Source organism: Trichosurus vulpecula, chromosome 8, assembly GCF_011100635.1.
Source record: "Trichosurus vulpecula isolate mTriVul1 chromosome 8, mTriVul1.pri, whole genome shotgun sequence".
Lineage (NCBI taxonomy): Eukaryota > Metazoa > Chordata > Mammalia > Diprotodontia > Phalangeridae > Trichosurus > Trichosurus vulpecula.
Window position 1 is genome coordinate 146,770,510 of NC_050580.1, and position 19,580 is coordinate 146,790,089.

At 39.1% G+C, this 19,580-nt stretch overlaps 1 protein-coding gene across 1 annotated transcript in view; it reads left to right on the forward strand.

Annotated features, from left to right (window-relative positions):
• TLN2 (talin 2) overlaps nt 1–19,580 on the forward strand; it is a 268,344-nt gene that overhangs the window by 20,795 nt on the left and 227,969 nt on the right. The window contains exons 6-8 of the mRNA XM_036734916.1: nt 2,657–2,784; nt 17,473–17,536; nt 19,468–19,572. Coding sequence (XP_036590811.1) covers nt 2,657–2,784; nt 17,473–17,536; nt 19,468–19,572 — 297 coding nt within the window. The remainder of the gene's footprint in view (nt 1–2,656; nt 2,785–17,472; nt 17,537–19,467; nt 19,573–19,580) is intronic.

The following is a 19,580-nucleotide window of genomic DNA, read 5'->3' on the forward strand; positions in this document are numbered from 1 at the left end:
GGCTAGTACTTTCCAGTTTTCCCAACATTTTTCAAGGTCAACTTTGCCTTCTTGCATCATCAATAAATCTTTTATTTCAAAATATCTGCTACTTTTCCCTTCTTAATCTTTTAAACCTTTGCCATTTGGGGAGAATGTTTATCTTTTTCTTTACCTAAAATTTCACTTAACCAAAGTCAACAGCAACAACTTTATTTTTTTTAATTTTTTTTGAATTATTTAATTTACAACAGCAACAACTTTAACTCAGCATTTTGTTGGTGATACTGTTCAATATTGTTCTTCCCAAAGTGGTGCTTACATTAGTGATAAAGCACAGTAGTATGTCAACAGAGAAATCTGTCCATAGGTTAATGATAATCATAATAACTGATCTTTACCGGGCAAGACAAATCAGATAAGACTGTCCAGGAGAAAGCTGGCACTTAGATTGTTAAGAGACTGCCTAGCATCCTAAAATCAAAGCTTCATGCAAAAAAAAAAAGGCTTATCAATTCAAGGCAGGTATAAAAAGATAAAGGAGGAGGCCTGACTGATAGATGTTCTCAGAACACATGATAAATAGGTTGAACCTTTACCTAAACAGTTTTGAAACAAGCAGATAAGATCTTCACAAAGAAATAGAAGTGGATGATGGACATATCCTGTAGGATTTGTCACATATAACCAGAAGTGGTTTATCTCCAAACAAAGCTTAAGTAACCTAAAATCTCGGAGTAGAAACAAAATGTACCTCATGGGTAACACGCACATGAACTCAATCAATAATAATGTCCACAAAGAAATTCATGACAAATAGCTGAGTCGTGTGGATTTGCTACAGAAGCCATGTCAATGCTGCCATATTAGATCATTGCAGCCAGATATTCCAGAAAGGTTCTTATCATAGGCTTCTATTTGTTGACCAATTCAAATTATGCCATGAACTAATGGAAATGATGCAACAGTTCCCTGTAAATTCCAAAAATTTACCAGATACTTAGACAATCAGGTAGCTGGAATGATATACCAGAAGCTTTCTGTCCTTTGCAAATTTAAGATAACAAGTCCCCATACTACAAATACAGACACCAAAATAATTTTTAGAATTCAGCAAATAAATTGTTATGAAACTGGAGCATCATTGCAAGAGGGAAGGGTTGCCCATGATCACCCAATCCTAATAATGATCTATTAAAAATTTAAGTATGACTTTTAGTAGCTGCCACCTTAGCATATACTCATAATCACCAAAGCACATGGAACAAAAAGTCTTGAAAGCATAGAGTCCTAGTGGAAGTCTATTAAAACTACACAGGAACAGGATGAGGTACATGACTATGAGAGTTGTCCCTAAGATAATTCTAGTGCGTCTCCTGAATACGAATTTACATTTCAGTATTCTTAATTAATTCAAAAAAATCATTCTATCAATAACATCATGTTATATCTAAAAGAATAATGGCAGGGTTGTAACTTGTCCACAGACTTCTTCTGCTAGGTGGCACATTGCATAGTGTATCAGGAAGTGCCAAATTCAAATCCAGACTCAGGCGCTTATTCAGCTACATGACCCTAGGCAGGCGCCTAACCCCTTTATGCCTCAGTTTCCTCAACTGTAAGATGGAGATAATTAGCATCTACCTCTCAGAGTTGTTATGAGATAGTATATTAAGTGCTTGGAAGACCTTAAAGTGCTATATAAGTGCTATCTGTTATAATTATTATCATTGTTTTTGTTCAGTTGTGGCCGACTCTTCATGACCCCATGGATCATATCACACCAGTGCTGTCCATGGGGTTTTGTTGGCAAAGATACTGGAGTGGTTTGCCATTTCCTTCTCCACTTGATTAAGGCAAACAGAAGTGAAGTGAAGCGCCCAGGGTCATAGAGCTAGTAAGTGTCTGAGGTCGGATTTGAACTTGGGTTTTTCTGACTGCAGGCTAAGAGCTCTGCCCAATGAACTACCTGGCTGCCTCTGTTATAATTACTACTATTATCAAAAAAGAGGAGACTAAGATAGTGGTAACAATATTAATAATAACCTTGAATGAAATTCTGAGGAATTGGGTTCTGATATGGATAGCACCCTGGGCAGAAAGGCTCAATTGCTTCAGAGTTAAAGTTGTAGGCTGACCCTTTCTACTTGGAACTGTTGGGTTGGTCAGATTGACTTAGAAGACCAAAGAGCAAGTATTACTCCTTCATCTTCTGCCAAAATGTGGTCAGAAGCATCAGAACAAATGAGAAACGTCAATATCCCACTTCATGGAGATGCTTCCGTGAAGATGGTACTGATGACCACTAAGGTCCACAAACCATGAATGTGCGCGAAATGGACTAAATATATCAATGTTTTCATCCCATACCAGTTCTGTATCCTAACAAAACTGAAAACTGAGTTTACCGATTATAGTTGGGAGCATCATGTAAGTCATATTTCAGATCAGTGCAGGGAAATTGTAAGAGATAACTTCATCCTTTTAAGCTGAAATGGAGGACTTAAATAAAATCTGAAGAAAGAAAAGTTGTAGAACTTGAGGTCATTGAAAAGCTTCATTTACCACTAAAGGTAGAAATCTTGCCTGATAATGAAATGGATGGCAATAATAACTGATATCAACGTCGTATAGTGGTGTTTACAAGATGCTGGCATTTCTGACTCTTGCCTTGCAGGCTCGAGATGATATCCTGAATGGTTCCCATCCAGTCTCCTTTGAGAAAGCTTGCGAGTTTGGTGGATTTCAAGCCCAGATACAGTTTGGACCTCATGTAGAACATAAACATAAACCTGGGTTCTTAGAGTAAGTGGCTTTTCTTCGTTCTCCCTCTCTCTCTCTCTCAAAACCAAATATGTTTGATATGGTGGCATTAAGAAGGGGTTGGAGGCTTCACAACCTACATTCCTTTTCCATGCCTTTTAACTGGGGATATTCCCAGTATCCAGAATGCTCTCCCTCTTTACCTCCACCTCCCGGCTTCCCTGGATTCCCTAAGTATTCAGCTCACATTCCACCTTCTGCAGGATTCCTTTCCTGACCTTCAGTCGCCTCAGTGTTGGTGCCTTCGCTCTGGTATTTTCTTTCATTTGCAGTGTGCTTTATCTTGTATGCACTATTGCTTGTATGTTGTCTCCCCCCTTAGAATGTTAGTTCCTTGAGGGCAGAGACTGTTTTTGTCTGTCTTTGCATCCCCAGCTCTTAATACAAGGCCTAGTTAATACTTGCTATTTACTTAGTCCTTGTTAACTGTTGTCTGATTTCAGGTAAGTGTGTAAGTCTTGGCTCCTTTTCTGCTAACAGCTTGATATCAGATATTTCATTTGAGCAGGAAGAAACCCTAACGTTTTATTCATCGCCTCTCCACGAGCCTGAATTACTGGGATATGTTAACTATGAACCATAAAGAATACAATTGCCAACCATAACCTAGCCCTTCAGCTAGGGGTCACTTCTACCAGGGTCTTGGTGTGCATTTTTACAAGATCTTGTTCTGTCCCTCTCCTGGTAGCAGCTTCCTATCCTTTGCCTATTACTACCCTGATTCTGTTTCATTTTTTTCTTAATGTATGTAGTTCGAGCAATTAGATCAATCATTCAGATGCAGGGGAGTTGTCAATATAGGAGTGCTACTTAAAGTTGAGCATGCAGAGAAATTAGTAGCAGGAATGGGAAGTGAATGTCAGTTGGGGGAGTGGGACTAAATGAATAGGCACAGCTGATGAGAAAATTCAGAATAGGTTGTGAAGGGGAGATGGGGTCATTAATTAGATTGTGCCCAAGTCTCTTCTGAGGGGAATAGGGAAAATGCTGACTCAGCCCTTAAAGTCTCATACCATCTAAATGGAAGATAATAGTAGATGCCCTTGAGAGAGAAGGAAACCTTGGCTCTTTATTTTTAAAATCCTTCTCAGAGGCAGAAAATGCCCATCCATTCCCTATTATTTTGCCTAGCCTATGCCATTTGAAAGAGTCCTACCCTTGGGTTAATGAATCTCAGGGAGTCTCTCCAAAGTGATGATTTGTGTTGGAATATCGTATCATGACCTTGATTCTCAGGCTTGCCCTAAAAAACTTCCTATGAGGGATTCCTGTTATTTCAGTCTCTATTCTCCACACAAGCCATATTACCAGGTAATCAGTAGTGCCTATTAACCTCGCTAACAGAACTTTCTCCATACTGAAGCTATGTGAAGACCTCTTCACTGTTTGTGCAAGAGTAAACTTAATTATGCTATTGAGAAATGAAGATGCTGTTTTCATTTTGATATCTTTGATGATGAACTATATAAGAAGAGAGATGATTAAAAACAGCAATTTAAATAAAATGACTTCCCTATTTTTAACCACTTACAGCTGTTAGCCCTCTTTGGTTCTCATGGGCTTCGGAAGGGAGTCCCAAGTTAAATCCTTCTCACTCATTTCTTACCAAATATGTTGATTATAATACTGTATTTATTTCCCTCTACTGGGAAACAGGAGCCATTATCATAGCATGTAAGAGATAAATAAACTGATGAAGACACAAACTCATCTTCACTCTCTTAGATAATTCTTTGCCCAAACAGAGTACTTTGATTGAATTCTTCCTTTCCTTCTTATGCCGGAACCTGTGAGTTTTGAATTTCTGAGTGGTCCCCACGTAGAACCATATGGACCATAACATTTCCATCTTACTCGAGACTGTCTCGCTTTCTTGGAAGAGTTCATTTTATCACTGGTCTTCCAGAACAAGCATCTGATTATAAAATTACCTGCTTGCTATTGGCCCCAAGTATGTAATGCTATTGTCAACCAGTCACTTAGTATTAATAGGCATAAGTATGGTTGTAATCTGTTTATTTCTCCAGCTAATTATTGAATGCTTTCTAATTCTAAAATACTGTTTAGGCACTGAGGGAAGCAAAGCTGAATAAGCCGTAGTCCCTAATATGATTGGTGTGCTGAGGAGGGAAATTGAAGAAACTCATATGGGATTAGTGCGGATTGTCTCAATATGCGCTATAGAAGTATCAGAAAAGGGCATGGAAGTACAGTTGGAAGCTGAAGGAAAATGGGCAAGGTTTAGAATAAGTACGGTGGGGAATACAATAATAGATCAAAAGTAAATACCAGCAGTGCCAAGAAGCAGGGTGGGCCCACTTGAGCTTAGGTAGAGTGTGACTATATTGGTGGCCTAGTCAGCCTGATTTCCTAACTTTCTTTGGCAGTGCTTGGCAGTTTCGGGAGAGGAGTCCTATAGAATGACATCTTCCCTGCCTACATCGATAATGTCCTTTCATTTGAAAATCTAAGCTGGCAAACACTCTGAAATTGTGTTTTTTAAATCTTCTAAGATTTAACATGCAGATTATGCTTCTGGTAGAATATGTACTTCAACTCTGATTCCAAATTAAAACAAGCTTATTGTTGCCTTGTGGGCTTTTTTCCCTGAGGAATTTGATTTGCTTTTTAATTTAGACTAAATCCAGCATAGGTAATGAGGCATTTTCATTTAACTTTGGTATTGAATTGTGTCTTTTCCTCATATATACCATACAGGTGGTAATTCCTGTGAATGTGCTCAGTGTTTAAATTAAAACTGAAGAAGCTACATGTACCCTACTTTCTCCTTAATAAGTGTATTCTACTCTTCAAGGGAGTAGTCTAGTTATTCGGCAAATCCTATTGACTGGCATAAATTCCAGAATTATGCCGTGAACATCATGTGTATGTTTATACGCATCTTTATATACTGTGTGCTCACAGACCTGTGTATGTGCTGTCTGAAGAAAGCTCTTTGTTACACACAACCTGAAATACTGTAGTATGTTACAGTCACCAGAATCAGCTTCTCAGGCATATTTCGATAGAGATCTGTACTTTGCAGGTATGTATCTCAATTAGCAATGTATAAGAAATGCCTAGAGCACTGGCTACCTACTATTGTGTTTGAAAAGAAAATTGATTTTAGTTGATTAAAAAGCTTATTCTCTAATCTACAGCTATTTTCTGCTGATAATGAAGGCAGTTCCTCTCTAGTAAAAGTTCAGTCATCATCTATAAAGTGTTGCTTAGTCTTTCATCTGTAGTGCCCTATAATTTATAGATTTGCTCAATACCTTCACGAAATTCTCCCGTATTAATATTTTTGTAGTCAATCAAAAGCACCTACTGTGCGCTAGACACTGTCTTAAAACACAGATCCATTCGTCTGACATTTAAAATCTTCTCCCCTTTGACTCTATCCTACCTTGCCATCATCCCTTCTCTGTCATTTTCTCCCACTCAAGTGTGACACCTCTCTTTTCTTTCCCATCTTGGTATTAGAACATGATTTTCTTGGTGTCACTGTACTCTCTTGTCTCCCTCAGCACCACCCACATACATGCTTATCTAATCATTTGCCAAGTTCTCTCAGTTCAAATTCTGAACTCTCATATCCATCCTGTCTTCTTCATATATAGTTACACCACCTAGATTTAGACCTTCTGTATCTCTCATGAGCTACCATCTCCTAAATTGCTTCTCTTCTTCTAGATTTTCTATTCTCCAATTCATTCTTCCACACAACTACCAAAATAATTTTTTAATGCACAGATATGCCCATACCGTTGACCTACTTAAACATTTAGTGTTCCTATTACTTATAGAATACTGATAGAAACACTTACAGAATATTAGAGGTTTTACTTACTGCTTACAGAATAGTATTATTCCTTTTAGAATAAAATACAAACTTTATAGTCTGGCAATCAGTGCCCTTCATCATCTGTCTCTTGCCAGTGTTTTCAACCCTGATGTCATAAGATTCCCCTTTATGCACTCTACATTCCAGCCAATCCATACTTCTAGTCTCAACCTGCACTTACCTACCCACATTGTTATACATGTTTTCCCCTTTGCCTATAATACATTATGTCCTTGAAATCCTTCTCTTCCTTTACAGTTCAACTCAGATACCAACTTCTTCATGAAACCTCAAGAATTTCCTTCCATCCCCCCCCCAAAATGTAAGCATCTGTTTTCTAGACTTCTTTACTCCCATCAAATTCAGTCTTATACTAATTTTTGTGTATTTGTCCTGTCTCCTGTGGTTAGATTCTGAGCTGCTTGAGGGCAGGGTCTGTATCCTTTTCCATATTTACATCTATATTGCATAATTTATTCCCTCGCATATAGTAACATTTTCATTGAATTTTATTTTTTGAATAGGAAAAAAACACTCAAAATGGAGATTTTAAAAGATTAATTCTTGGTAGTATGCAAGATGGATTAGTGTCAAGAGAATATGAAGTTAGGGGCAGCTGGGTGACACAGTAGATAGAACACCAGCCCAAGAGTCAGAAGGACTTGAATTCAAATTTGGCCATATGATCCTGGGCAAGTCACTTAACCCCAATTGCCTGCAAAAAACAAAACAACAGCGGCAAAAAATAATGTGAAGTTAGCACAGCCATTTAGCTGGCTGCTGTGATTCTTAAGGAAAGAAGTAGTCAGAGTCTAGACAGGGGTGATGGCAGTGGAAATGGAAGAAACAAAAACAGGAGATACAGAGTAAGAATTGACAGGATCTGCTGCTTAGTGTGGTCAGCCCGTCTTGTCTGACCACAGTGGTTTTTGTTGGATCACGTAGAGATTTTGTCTGGCTGAAAATGTGGGAAGGGGGAAGAAATTTCTCCCACAGTTTATATATTCATCTCGTGGTGTCTAAACATGCTTTGATAGTGATTTTCCTACAAGACAAAATAATTCACTTTCTGAATGTCTGGTAGTGGCAGAACTTGAAACTTTTCACTGCAAACTCTGAGCAAGTTTATTGTTGACTGAGCAAAGCTTTTGACAACATAAGAAGTCTTAAATCAGTTTTATCCTTGGCATCTGCTCAACTGTATATTTTCTCCTCTTAAGCTCTTTGGAGTTTTTCCTCTTCGAGATCGTGTTTGAATAATTTAGAGGCCATTGCTTTATTTTGGAGCATACCATAAAGGCTTTTTTTTTTCTTTTTGGAGGATAGGGCTTTAGTCAGGGGTACTTATAGAAACTTAGACAATGTAGAAGGTGGGGGGAAGGTAGGGGAGGACAACAGCCACTTTTCTGAATATCATTCCATTTGTTTTTTTTGTTTCTGGATTAATATAACTTCTTTCTCCATCCTTCACCACCCCTGCACTCCCCTACCCCCTAATTCACTCTCAGCATTTTTATCCACTATTATCTATTGATGTCACTGGGGTAGTGTAAAGTTTTCTTAGCTGAATCTTCTGTCAGAGGACCCCATGAGTATTCTTCCATGTCACCACATTTTCTGTATCCTCTCCCTGATAGCAATTAGCTCTGAGCCTCTCTGACCAATGTAAGGTTCAGATTTTGCCACTTATTGTCATTCAGAAGCCAAGGTTGATATTCAGTGCTAAATTGTGCCAAACTTGATCTGAGTGCAATATTCATGTTCGTTTAATCATAGGGCAAGCCCAAATGGCTTTGGAAACACGTATAAATTCATTCCTATTCAACACATCGATTCATGAAGAACCTGCTATGTGTCGAGCTCTGTACTCATCATTGGGGTGGATATAAAGTTTAAATAAAATTTTGTACCAGCCCTCAAGGAATGTAGTGAAGGTCTCCACCTAGCTTCAATGCAAAGTGTATTAATTTTGAAGTAGAGGCATAAGTTCAAAATCTAGGGACTCTACAAACTTTTTTGGAAGGCCTCCATTTCATTCTTTATCCCTATCCTATACTCTCTCATGGCTGTAACAGTACCCTGCCATGTGTACCCATCACTACCAATTGTATTTTCCCTTCTGTCATTTCTTCTAATCCAATATGACCCTTCTCTTTTCTTTCCCATCCTGATGTTAGGAAGTGACTACCTGAATACTCCAGTCACTCCCTTACCTCTACAGCCAGTACATCTGTCCACATGTAGTCTTCTTCATTTTTCCAATACTGCATTGCATAGGTTGCTTTTGTAAGCACGTGCCTCTGTGCTCAGGTAAAGCGATCTATTTTACTAATGCAAAGACAAGTTAGGTACCAGGGTCCTGTAAAATAATAAGAATGATTGTTTAGGAAACAGAGCAGATGCTAACATCGAAGTGAATGCTGCCTTTTAAAGTAGCCACCTTTGTTACACCTTTATATTTACTGCAGTGACACATCCATTGTTCTGGACCTTTCTGGAACTCTGTTGAAATTACATTTAGAGTAGTGGATAGAGAACCAGCCTTGGAATCAGGAAGATGACCTGGGTTCAGATTCAGGCCCCGATAACATGCTTACATTGTGAATAACGACAAATCAATTAGCTTGTCAGTACCCCCCAAGGAATTCTCTTAGATTGTAAATTACAAGGTACCAATCTGCATTGAGAGAGGAAGTTTCCATGTCAGGGAATTCTCCACACTAACAGAATCATAGGTCAGCACTAAACAGTATCTTCATATTCATGCCTATCTAGGGACCAAGTTACTATAAAGTAATAGGAAGTATGATTTTAGCAGACATTCCAGATGCAGACATCCAAAGGGGTGCTGCCCTTTGAAGTAATCATCTTTGGAATCTGTACATTTACTTGAATCATACCACCTTTTCTGCACAGATTGATGTAACTCTTTATGGGAATTGACATTAGAGTCAGTTTATTAGCTATGTAAGAAAATGAATAGAATCATGCTGTCCCTGAGTGAAAGCTTTTTCCTAAGCTCCTTCCTCTCCCTGTTCCCCACCCAGAGGTGATCTTTCCCCTCCTGTAATATTTCATGCCTCTCTATTTGGCTTCTCCCTTGCAAGGCATCACATGAGAATTTGGATTGTGATTCTTTTTTTTTAATATTTATACACGCACACACACATACACATGTATGTATATATGTGAGTACATACATGTTTATACGTATATGTATATATGGGTGTAGGTGCCATCGTGGTTACTGACTGTCTGAGGATGCTGGCATACTCTGTCCAGTCACCTGTTTCTCTTACAATCTCTGGCTTCCTTCAAAACTCATCTAAGATGCCAAATTTTTCAAAAGGCCTTCCCCAATCCACTTAATCTATTAATGATGCCCTCTGTAAGGTTATTGTGTACCTATACAATGTAACTTGAGTAATGTGTATACCTGTTTATATACATGGTATCCCACCCTAACAACTACAATGTAAGTTCCTTAAGACCTGGTAGGATTTTTGCTGTGTCTGTGTCTGTGTCTGTGTCTGTGTCTGTGTCTGTGCCTGTGCCTGTGTCTGTGTCTGTGTCTGTCCTCAGCACTTAGCACAGTGCCTTATAAGTACATAATAAATTATTTTGATTGAATGATAGATGGTTCCGTATGACTCCTAGCTATCTACAATAATTAAACACACTCCAAAGATGAATAATTGCCAACACACTCTGATACACTCTGCCTAAAAGAAAACAGTTAATTGTTTCTGAGAAAAGAAGGCATGAGAAAAGATTAAGAGGGAAAAAATGGAGATCATTTAATTCTTTAAGAATAATGCTGCAAATAAGATATTTCTGGGTAATCAAAATTTAGAATCTAAAAATTTTAAATAGGCCTTTGCAAGGAAATGAAACTATATATTCATGGTTCAGTAGAAAGTGTATTGACATTAGAGTTGGGGAACCATGGTTTAAAATCTATCACTTAGATAAAACTCTGTCACTTAGGGTGAAGACCTCAGTTTCCTTATCTGTAACATGAGAGGTTTGACTATGTGACCAGTAAGGGCCGTTCCAGCTCTAAATCTGTATTTCTGTAATAATTATGAGGGCAGTGCCATCCATCCCCTCACCCCCAGCATTTTCTCCCAACCCCCCGTAATCCCGAGGCCTAGACATGAACAGGGATGCATGAGCCTCCCACAAATCGACCTCTGTGTCTGCCTTGACTCTATATTTTTCACTTTGCTTGACCTCTCCTTATGTCCCATTACCTCTGCACCTTCCTCCCATCTAAGAGAGGGTTCTCCTCTAAGGAGGAATCTACCCAGCGATGTTGGAGCAGGGTTATTAATGATGTTGGCAAGGACAATACCTTGTGGAGCTTGGTAGTATTAAGAAAGATGTCCTATATTTTTAAAGTAGCTGTAAAAGAATCTGTAGAGCGCTTTGCCGTTTAGAAAGCATTTTTCTCAAAGAGACTCTGAGAAATAGATAGCATGAATGATAGTGTTCCATTTTACAGATGCAAAAACTGAGGGGCAGAGCAGTTAAGAGCTTTGTCCAGGATCATACAGGTTAATAAATTGCAAAGCTGGGCCTTTGAACCAGGCTTTCTGACTCCAAGCTTAGATCTGCTTCCTCCTATAACACACTATGTCATGTTCCAAAGGTAATTAATTCCAGCCTTGGAGTCAGGAGGACCTGAGTTCAAATTTGGCTTCAGTTACTTGATACTAGCTGTATGACCCTGGACAAGTAACCTAACCCTGATTTCCTTGCAAAAATAAAATAAAATAGAATAAAAATAATTCCTCAAAAGATGTTCCAGAATGTTCTAGGTAATAGTATTATTGAGCTGAGCATGCATCCTCCTGGGGTAAGCATTTTGAAAGCTAATGGTTATTTGTATATATAAATTCTTGTATGTTTATTAAGTTACCAGTTTTGTAACTTTAGAACCACAGCTAAACACTTCACAGTTATTCCTTCCACACTGTGAGAGTTTAGGGGTGTGGTGCCCCCATGATCTGGAGAATCCACATAAAAATTTTTGTTCCTCCCTTTGTACCAGGGAAGAAATCTAAATTATTATGGTACTTAAACCAATGTTGCTATTATAAAATATTATACATATATTTTGTGCATTTCTGAGTCTCTAAACTTTTTCTTTGTTGTCCGCTGGCCTGCATGTGTCATCTGTGGCTTCTGCAAAACTCCCCCAAAATTCCCATTTAACTTCTTATGCCAACCTGCTATATTTCAAAACTGCAATAGGGAAAGTCTCAACGTGGAAGGGATAACTGTAGATATGCCTCATTTGGCTTTATTTTTATTTTGTTTGGAGTGGGGAAGGCAGGGCAGTTGGGGTTAAGTGACTTGCCCAAGGTCACACAGCTAGTAAGAGTGTCAAGTGTCTGAGGCCAGATTTGAACTCAGGTCCTCCTGACTCTAGGGCTGGTGCTGCACTCACTGTGCCACCTAGCTGCTCCCTCATTTGACTTTAACAACCAAGCCTGTGAGGTGGGTACATGTAGGTACAGATGACTTTGAGAGGTACTGTGGCTTGGCCCATGGTCCCACAGTTAATAAAGATAGGCAGTGGGATTAGAACCCAGGTCTCTGGTGACTGCAAGTCTAGTGCCCTTTCACCGTGCCATCTCCCATGACATTATAACCTGGTACCACAACATATCAGTAGAGTGAATAAAGTGAGAATTATGTATCCCAGGGCCGAGGCTGAAGGAGCACAGTGACACCACCTTCAGCGTGCAGACCAGTCCGTTCCAATTCTTCCATTGCGCTGGGGTTATGGAAGTAGTTCAGGGACAGACTTCCTCCCAGGCCTTAAGCTATCCAAGGCATTTAGCAGGAGCATACTGAGGAAAGGCTGTTGGTGTAGTCTTAGGGACTTGGCTAGGATATTTTTCAGGTCATATGGAGTCTGCAAATGAGAATACAGCAAGGGAACTATTAGGGGAGATACAAATACATGGGTTGGTCTCACAGACCCAGACTTTGGGGTCCCTGAGTGTGCATCTGTTGTGTGGGTATCTTGGAGGCAAGACAGTAAACTGGAAAGAGGATTTGCTTAGGAGTCAGAGGCCCCTCCTCTGCATTCAGATCCCACCTCTGATGCTTATTACCTGTATAATCTTGGACAGGTGACTTCTGCCTCAGGTTCCTCATCTGTAAAATGAGAAGGTTGGGATAGAAGGCCCCTGACTTTCCTTCCAGCTCCTAATGTGTGATGTTATAAAGTGTTTAGTTTCCATTTTGTTGAAAGAATACAGGAGGAGCTAGTGGAAGGTATGCTCTTCCCAAATAGGTGTCCTACTTAGGAGAAAATTGTCCAATTGGATTTGGCAATCTAACGCATATTTTAGGATGAAGCCTGTCATTTTGGCTGATGGATTTCAGCTGGATACAAGTCCCAGTCTCTTATATGCCTTCGGAAACAAGGCTCAGTGATCAAAACAATAACCGGGCTGGAGCTACGGCAGTGCTAGCTGGCAGAAGAATAATGGTAGGTGGTCTGATTTTTATGGCCTAATGTGGATGCGCTTTTATGAAAAGGACCCAGATTATAATTTTCTGACTTCCCAAGGAGAATGAAAGAAATATGTGGTATTATTTTTAAATGAGCACATAGAGAGCTGTGTGTTAAAACATCAGGCGTATGACATGTGCTTTGCAAGTTTGAGGAAATATTCTGTCAATCTAATGGAGGATTTGATAGGGGGCTGGGCGTTTGGCTCTCATGGGTTTGCTTAGCCGTTTGGTGTCATTTCTGTCCACCTCCTGTGTTCCAGTCTGAACAAGCTTTGGTGCTAGAAGCCACAGTAGGGTTGGGAAGGGGGGATGGCAACTTCAAAACTTTCTAAAACTATGCCTCAACTTCTTGTCGGTGATTATCTAATGGGGCTGACTTGTAAAGTTAAGGCTAGACTCGGCCCCTGTCTAAAGGCCAGGCCTATTCACTTTTTAAACAGGTTTTATTGTTGCCTTATATTTTTACATCACAATCATTTCCAGGTGTACACGTAAGCAGGGAAGTGGCATGGTTAGACCTTTGCTTTAGGATATCAACTTGGCCACTTATGGAGAATAGACTGATGTCTATTCCCCAGTGCCTCTCTGGGACTCAGTTCTTTTTATTGTAAAATTAACAGGTTGATTTAGATTGGGGCTTTTTAAACTTTTTCCACTTGCTACCCCTTTTTGCCTGAGAAATTTCTATGTGACCCTGGACATATAGGTATATAAAATAAATAAACAGAAACCTTTTACTGTTGTTAAATTTTTCACTACCTCCACATTCAGTTATGTGACCCCATAGATTAAGAAGTGCTGGTTTAGATGACCTTCTAAATTCCTTTCCAGCTCTAAATCAATGATCCTGTAATTTAAAGCATCACTAACATATTCCTTTAAAACACTAAGGGGTATTTTATTTAGTCAGTCATTGATTCATTCATTGAATAACCTTCTATTGTACACTCAGCCCTGTGTTAGGCGCTGGGAGCATATATAAAAAAACTGTTAAGATTCAGTTGCTATTATCACGAATTTTACTGTCCATTAGGGAAGTAAGCCACTAACAAATAATTATAACACATAATACTACATGATAAGTTTATGTATTGGTAATTAAGGTGGGACTTTTTTTTTTTTACTGTTTTCTCTTTTAGAATGCTAAAGTAATCAAGTGCCTTTGATTAAATCTTACTAGGTGCAAAGCCCCAGGCCCACACCCTTTTGCTGATTAGGTATGAAGTCTTCAGGCCCTAAGAAGGGTATATAAACTCAGAGGTTAGCATTTTGTTTGGGGCTCACTCGTTGGAAGAATGTTGGTGTGGAGACTCTGGGTAGCTGTTAAGGAGCCCTCCTAGCTTTGAAAAACCCAGATGTTGGTGCTTCTGTCTCCGTAACTATGTAGTTATAGCTTTGTTCAGACAGCTAGAAGCCTGTCTGTTGATTTGGGTTATTTGCTCTGTTTATATTTTTTCTGTTTGTAATTTCTGTTTGTATTTGCTCTGAAGTTCAGGGTACTGGCTTTTCCCCTTGAACTAAGTGAATGATATATGTATGTTTAATTAAAATAAGATTGTTAACCCCTTAAAGTTGCTTTCCTTAGAAAAGCAGATCAAAGAACCTGTGCTAGCAGCCCTCTTGTGTGCTGGTGTTATTGGTCTTACATAGCCACAGTAGCAGCAAGTAACATTGTTTCTTACAGTTTACTTATTAAAAACATTTTGTTTTGACATAGCAGACACTTCCCAAATAAAGCCCCCACAAAATACATTGAGAATACCACTTACTAGGCTGTTCCATTAATCCAAGCTTCTTACAAGAAGGGTCTGTGTTCAAGTGGTAGTAAGGGGGAGAAAAGGATATAATGGGTATTACAGATAAATACTCATTAAGACTTGCCTTGTTTTAATTTTTTTCAACTTGGATCTGATAAATGATTGAGAGGAAGGAGTCAAAGATGTCAGATAAACCTATCAATGTTGGGAGGTATCACCTGCATGGTGGAATCATCAGTAGAAATAGGGAGATTAGAAGGAGAAGCAGCTTTAGGGAGAAAAATCCAAAGTTACCTCTCTGTCGTATTGGGTTTGAGTTGCCTGTGGCACACTCAGGTGGTATTGTCTAAAAGCAAATTGAAAGTATGAGTTTGTAACTGGGAGGAGAGATCAGACTTGGGGATAAATTTGGGGGTTATCCATGTGGACAGAACAACAGATGAAGTCTTGAGAACGACTGTCATTTCCAAAAGAGAGAATTTATAGACAGACTAATAGAAGACCAAGAAAAGGCCTTGGAGGGGGAGAGGGGAGAGAATCAGCACTTAGGGATCAAAAGGGTAAGAGAAGCCTTCTCAGGGCCAAAAAATGAGTGGTTAGGATAATCAGAAATGCTCTTGTACCCTAAGCCTGCGTTAAACAATGGAAGTATTCTGTCCAGAATGAGAGATTTTGATAGATCTGATGTCAGACTTTATTGAGTTCAATTTGGCAGACATTAAGTACCTATTATGTAAAGCACTGTGCCAGGGTTGGGGTATACAAACACAAAAACACAAGTTTGTTCCTTCAAGGAGCTTACATGGGGAGGACACAGCAAGCTCACAGGTAAACACAAAAGCTATAGAAAGTAATACAAAATGATTCCAAGAGACAGTGAGGAGTAACAGTGGAGGAGGCATGGTGGGAGAGGAGGAAAAGCATTGTATAGCCAGTGACAGCTGCACTGTGCTTGCAATGAAGTTCTAAATTCTAATGAGGTAGAGGGGAGGAGAGAGTGCATTCCAGACTGCAGAGAACAATTGTCCAAAACCTAAGAGGTAGGAGATAGACTGGAAAGTATAGTACAAGGGATCGTTAGAAGCCTAGTCTGACTGGAATGAAAAATAATGGGAAATGATTAGAAAGGTAGATAGAAGGTTTTAAATGCTAGGCTAACTATCGCGAATTTTATCCTAGAAGTAGTGGGGAGCCGTTGAACATTTTTGAGCAGAGGTAGTGACATGATCCAGTCTGTAGTTCAAGAGTAGCAATATGACAGCTACGTGGAGGATGGATTGGAAAGTGAAAGTATGTGTGACTATTGCAGTAGTCTTCCTGAGAGTTATGAGGACCTGAACTAAGTTAGAGGCTGTGTGAATAGGGAGAACTGAACTGAAGCCTCATTTTCCCTATATGTGAATGGGTACAGCAACAGTTATCTTTTAAAATACACTTCTAGAATAGGGTGCTTGGCCAGATCTCTTTTCTGAAAAGTCACAAAGCCGGCGTTTGGTTTCAGACATTGAACAACTTTCTCTAGTGAAGTATTCTTTGTCCACCTTAATGCCCTCTAGGAATGGAACTTGTTATGTCACCAGAGCATAGCACACACTTCTGAATGGTGGCTCTCTTACAAGTTTAGGCTTTCCTAGGGCTCATCTTTGGTCAGAAGTTGATTTTTTTTTTCACATGGTTGGAATGTTGTGTTGCTAACAAGTGGAAAGTTTGAAAGACCCAGGAAAGAACCAATTTACTTATCCCTTATCTACAAAAAGGAGTGACGTGTAAGGAAGCATTTCTATTTGTCTTAATGGATTCCAGAAGTGGTTTTGCTTTATTGAGTTTTGGTCTGACTTTCTCAGGTAGGTTTTTTTTTTATTTGTGACCTAGTTCCAGGGCATTATGTGCCATGGCTGACTATTAAATGAATCACAAATTCATTTATACTCTTTCTCTCTTCTCCACTCACATCACTACACCTCATTAAATGTTGTCTAGAATATTATGTAAAAGCCTCCTAACAAGTACCTAATATAGTCTTCCTAGGTCAGAGGTATGACCATATCTATCTGCTTCTTTTACCTGTTGAAATCCTTCTCTTCCTTCAAGTACCAGCTCAGCTGCCCCTCTTCCATGAAGCCTTTCTTGACTCCCCCAACACTATTGCTGTCCCCTTCTAAAATTCCTCTTTCTTCAGACTTTCTTAGACCATTTGTTTCTATTATTTTTCCATTCTGACTTGTATCCTCTTTACTTGTGTATATGTCTTATCTTCCCTTCTCCCCATTTCTCCATCCTTCATTATTATTTTAATAAGCTCCTTGAAATGTGAGTTACCATTTTTTCAACTTTGTTGTGCAATTACTTGGCACATTCCGTGGCACACAGCACAAACTTAATTAATATTTTTTTTTGATTGAATTGAACTAAGACTGGTAGAGGACAGTTGGAGTTGGGGTAGGGCCTTGACTTTGAAATTTTGCGAATGGTTCCTTTTGTCTTTTGTTATATCCATCACAGCATATTAAATGGTTTACCTTTTTCTCCCCACAGTCTAAAGGAATTTCTGCCCAAAGAATACATCAAGCAAAGAGGAGCTGAAAAGAGAATATTTCAGGTACTGAAAATGTAGTCATCTTAATATTCTACTCTGAATACCTTTCTCTATTTCTTTTTTTTGAGAGGCTTTCGTCATCATCCTGACTTTGTACCCTATGCATCCCCTCCACTTATGTCATAAATTACCGTTAACTGAAGTGTAAAGAAGCTAATTTATGTCATTAATTATCATTCACTCAAGAGAAAAGAGGCTAATTTATGTCATTAATTATCAGTAACTCAAGAGTAAAGAGACTGTCAGTTCTTCTTTAGGTATACTGTATATATTTTCTTAATCTGTAGACTTTAGTTGAAGGTTCCTCAGTCTCAGACAGACATACTCATACTTAATTTTCAGACAGCTTCTCAGTAGCAGCCAACAAGATACTATGCAGTCACAGTGCAGCAGAAGATGTTTTATCTATCACTTCTCCATGCTGATTTGCTTTTGGCGGACACCCTTATTCCGGAGCTATTATTTTGGAGAGTGATCGTGACGTAGTTTATAGAGAGCCAGTTGAAGCCTGAAGGACCTTTGTTAAACCCTGCCTCTGACACATGATGGCAGCATGACCCTCAGCAAGTCACTTAGCTAGTCAGCTCACTACGCCTCTAAGTTGCAGAGAACATGCTGACCTTTATTGATAGAAGAATATTCTGACCTGAGTATTCCCTGTATCAGTCAGTGACATCACAGGTCCATTTCCTGTTACTAGCCCCTATGCTAAATGTGTAATTTTAAAAGTCAAAGTTTAATTCATTTCCTAGGTTACCACGGATGAATCTGTTGGGAGCTTAAGAATTATCTTTGCTTTGAAATGTTCATTCCAAGACTTCTATCTAGACATCGTTTTTAGTCTTGGATTCCAAGCATGTAAAATGTCAGGAAACACACCATTTTCACACCTCCTGTTAGTGTCAGGTTTCTTAAAAATATAACTCCATGGTCCATGCCAACCATTTTTATTTCAGTCATTCTTGTACTGTAAGGCCTGGCATGGTTGGCGCATGCCTGTAGACCCACCTGCTAGGGAGGCTGGGGCTGGTGGATCACTTGAATTGAGGAGTTCTAAGCTTCAGTAGAGCTAAAGCCAGTTGGGTGCCCATACTAAATACAACACCAGTAATGAATCCCCAGGAGCAGAGAACACTATACTGTCTGAGGAGGATCAAACTGTCCCAATGGGAAATATGGGCCAGGTTAAAACTTCCATACTGATCAGCATTGCTGTCAGGTCTATGGGGGGCTGAAGTACTTCCAATCTACTAGTCTCTCTATAAATTCTCCCTTTTGGAAATCAGTCATTCTCAAGACTTCATCTGTTGTTCTGTCTACATAGATAACTCCCAAATTTGTCCTCAGTCAAAAGGAAGATAAACATGAGAAAGGTAGAAGGAAAGAGGGAGGGGACCTTCAATAGTATATTAAAATGATGGTCCTCCTTTTATTCTCCCCCTCCCCCCAATGGAGGATGTGAGGAGAAAAGATATATAGGGAAGGAAAAAAAAGAATAAAAGATGTTCACTTATGCATTTAAAACTGTATAGAAGAAAACAGAAAACAAGAAAGAATCATGAACGAGCAGGACAGATTTGATACTGCAGGTTGAATTTATTACATATTTTAAAAGAAAAGCAAGGTATTCATAACATCTTCAATTTCATATATAATCCTCTTTTTCTGTTTTATTATGTACATTAAAATGTACGTTTTATTTGATGTTTTCTTAGTTCGGAATTTTTAAAAAAAAAACTAAAAAACAGAAAGAAATGAAAGCCCTCCCTCGTCTATAGAAACTTCCATATTCTCTGTCCTCATAGCCCCTCTGATGAGATTGCCCTGACTTGGATCTCACGTGTACATTTTCCTAATGTGCCACAGAGATTGCTCAAATGATTACCTAATGGTAGGATGCAGTAACTTTCCCCCGGGATCTTGTACTCTTGCAGGAGCACAAAAACTGTGGTGAGATGTCGGAAATAGAAGCCAAGGTGAAATATGTAAAACTCGCACGTTCTCTCCGGACGTACGGTGTCTCTTTTTTCCTCGTGAAGGTGAGCTG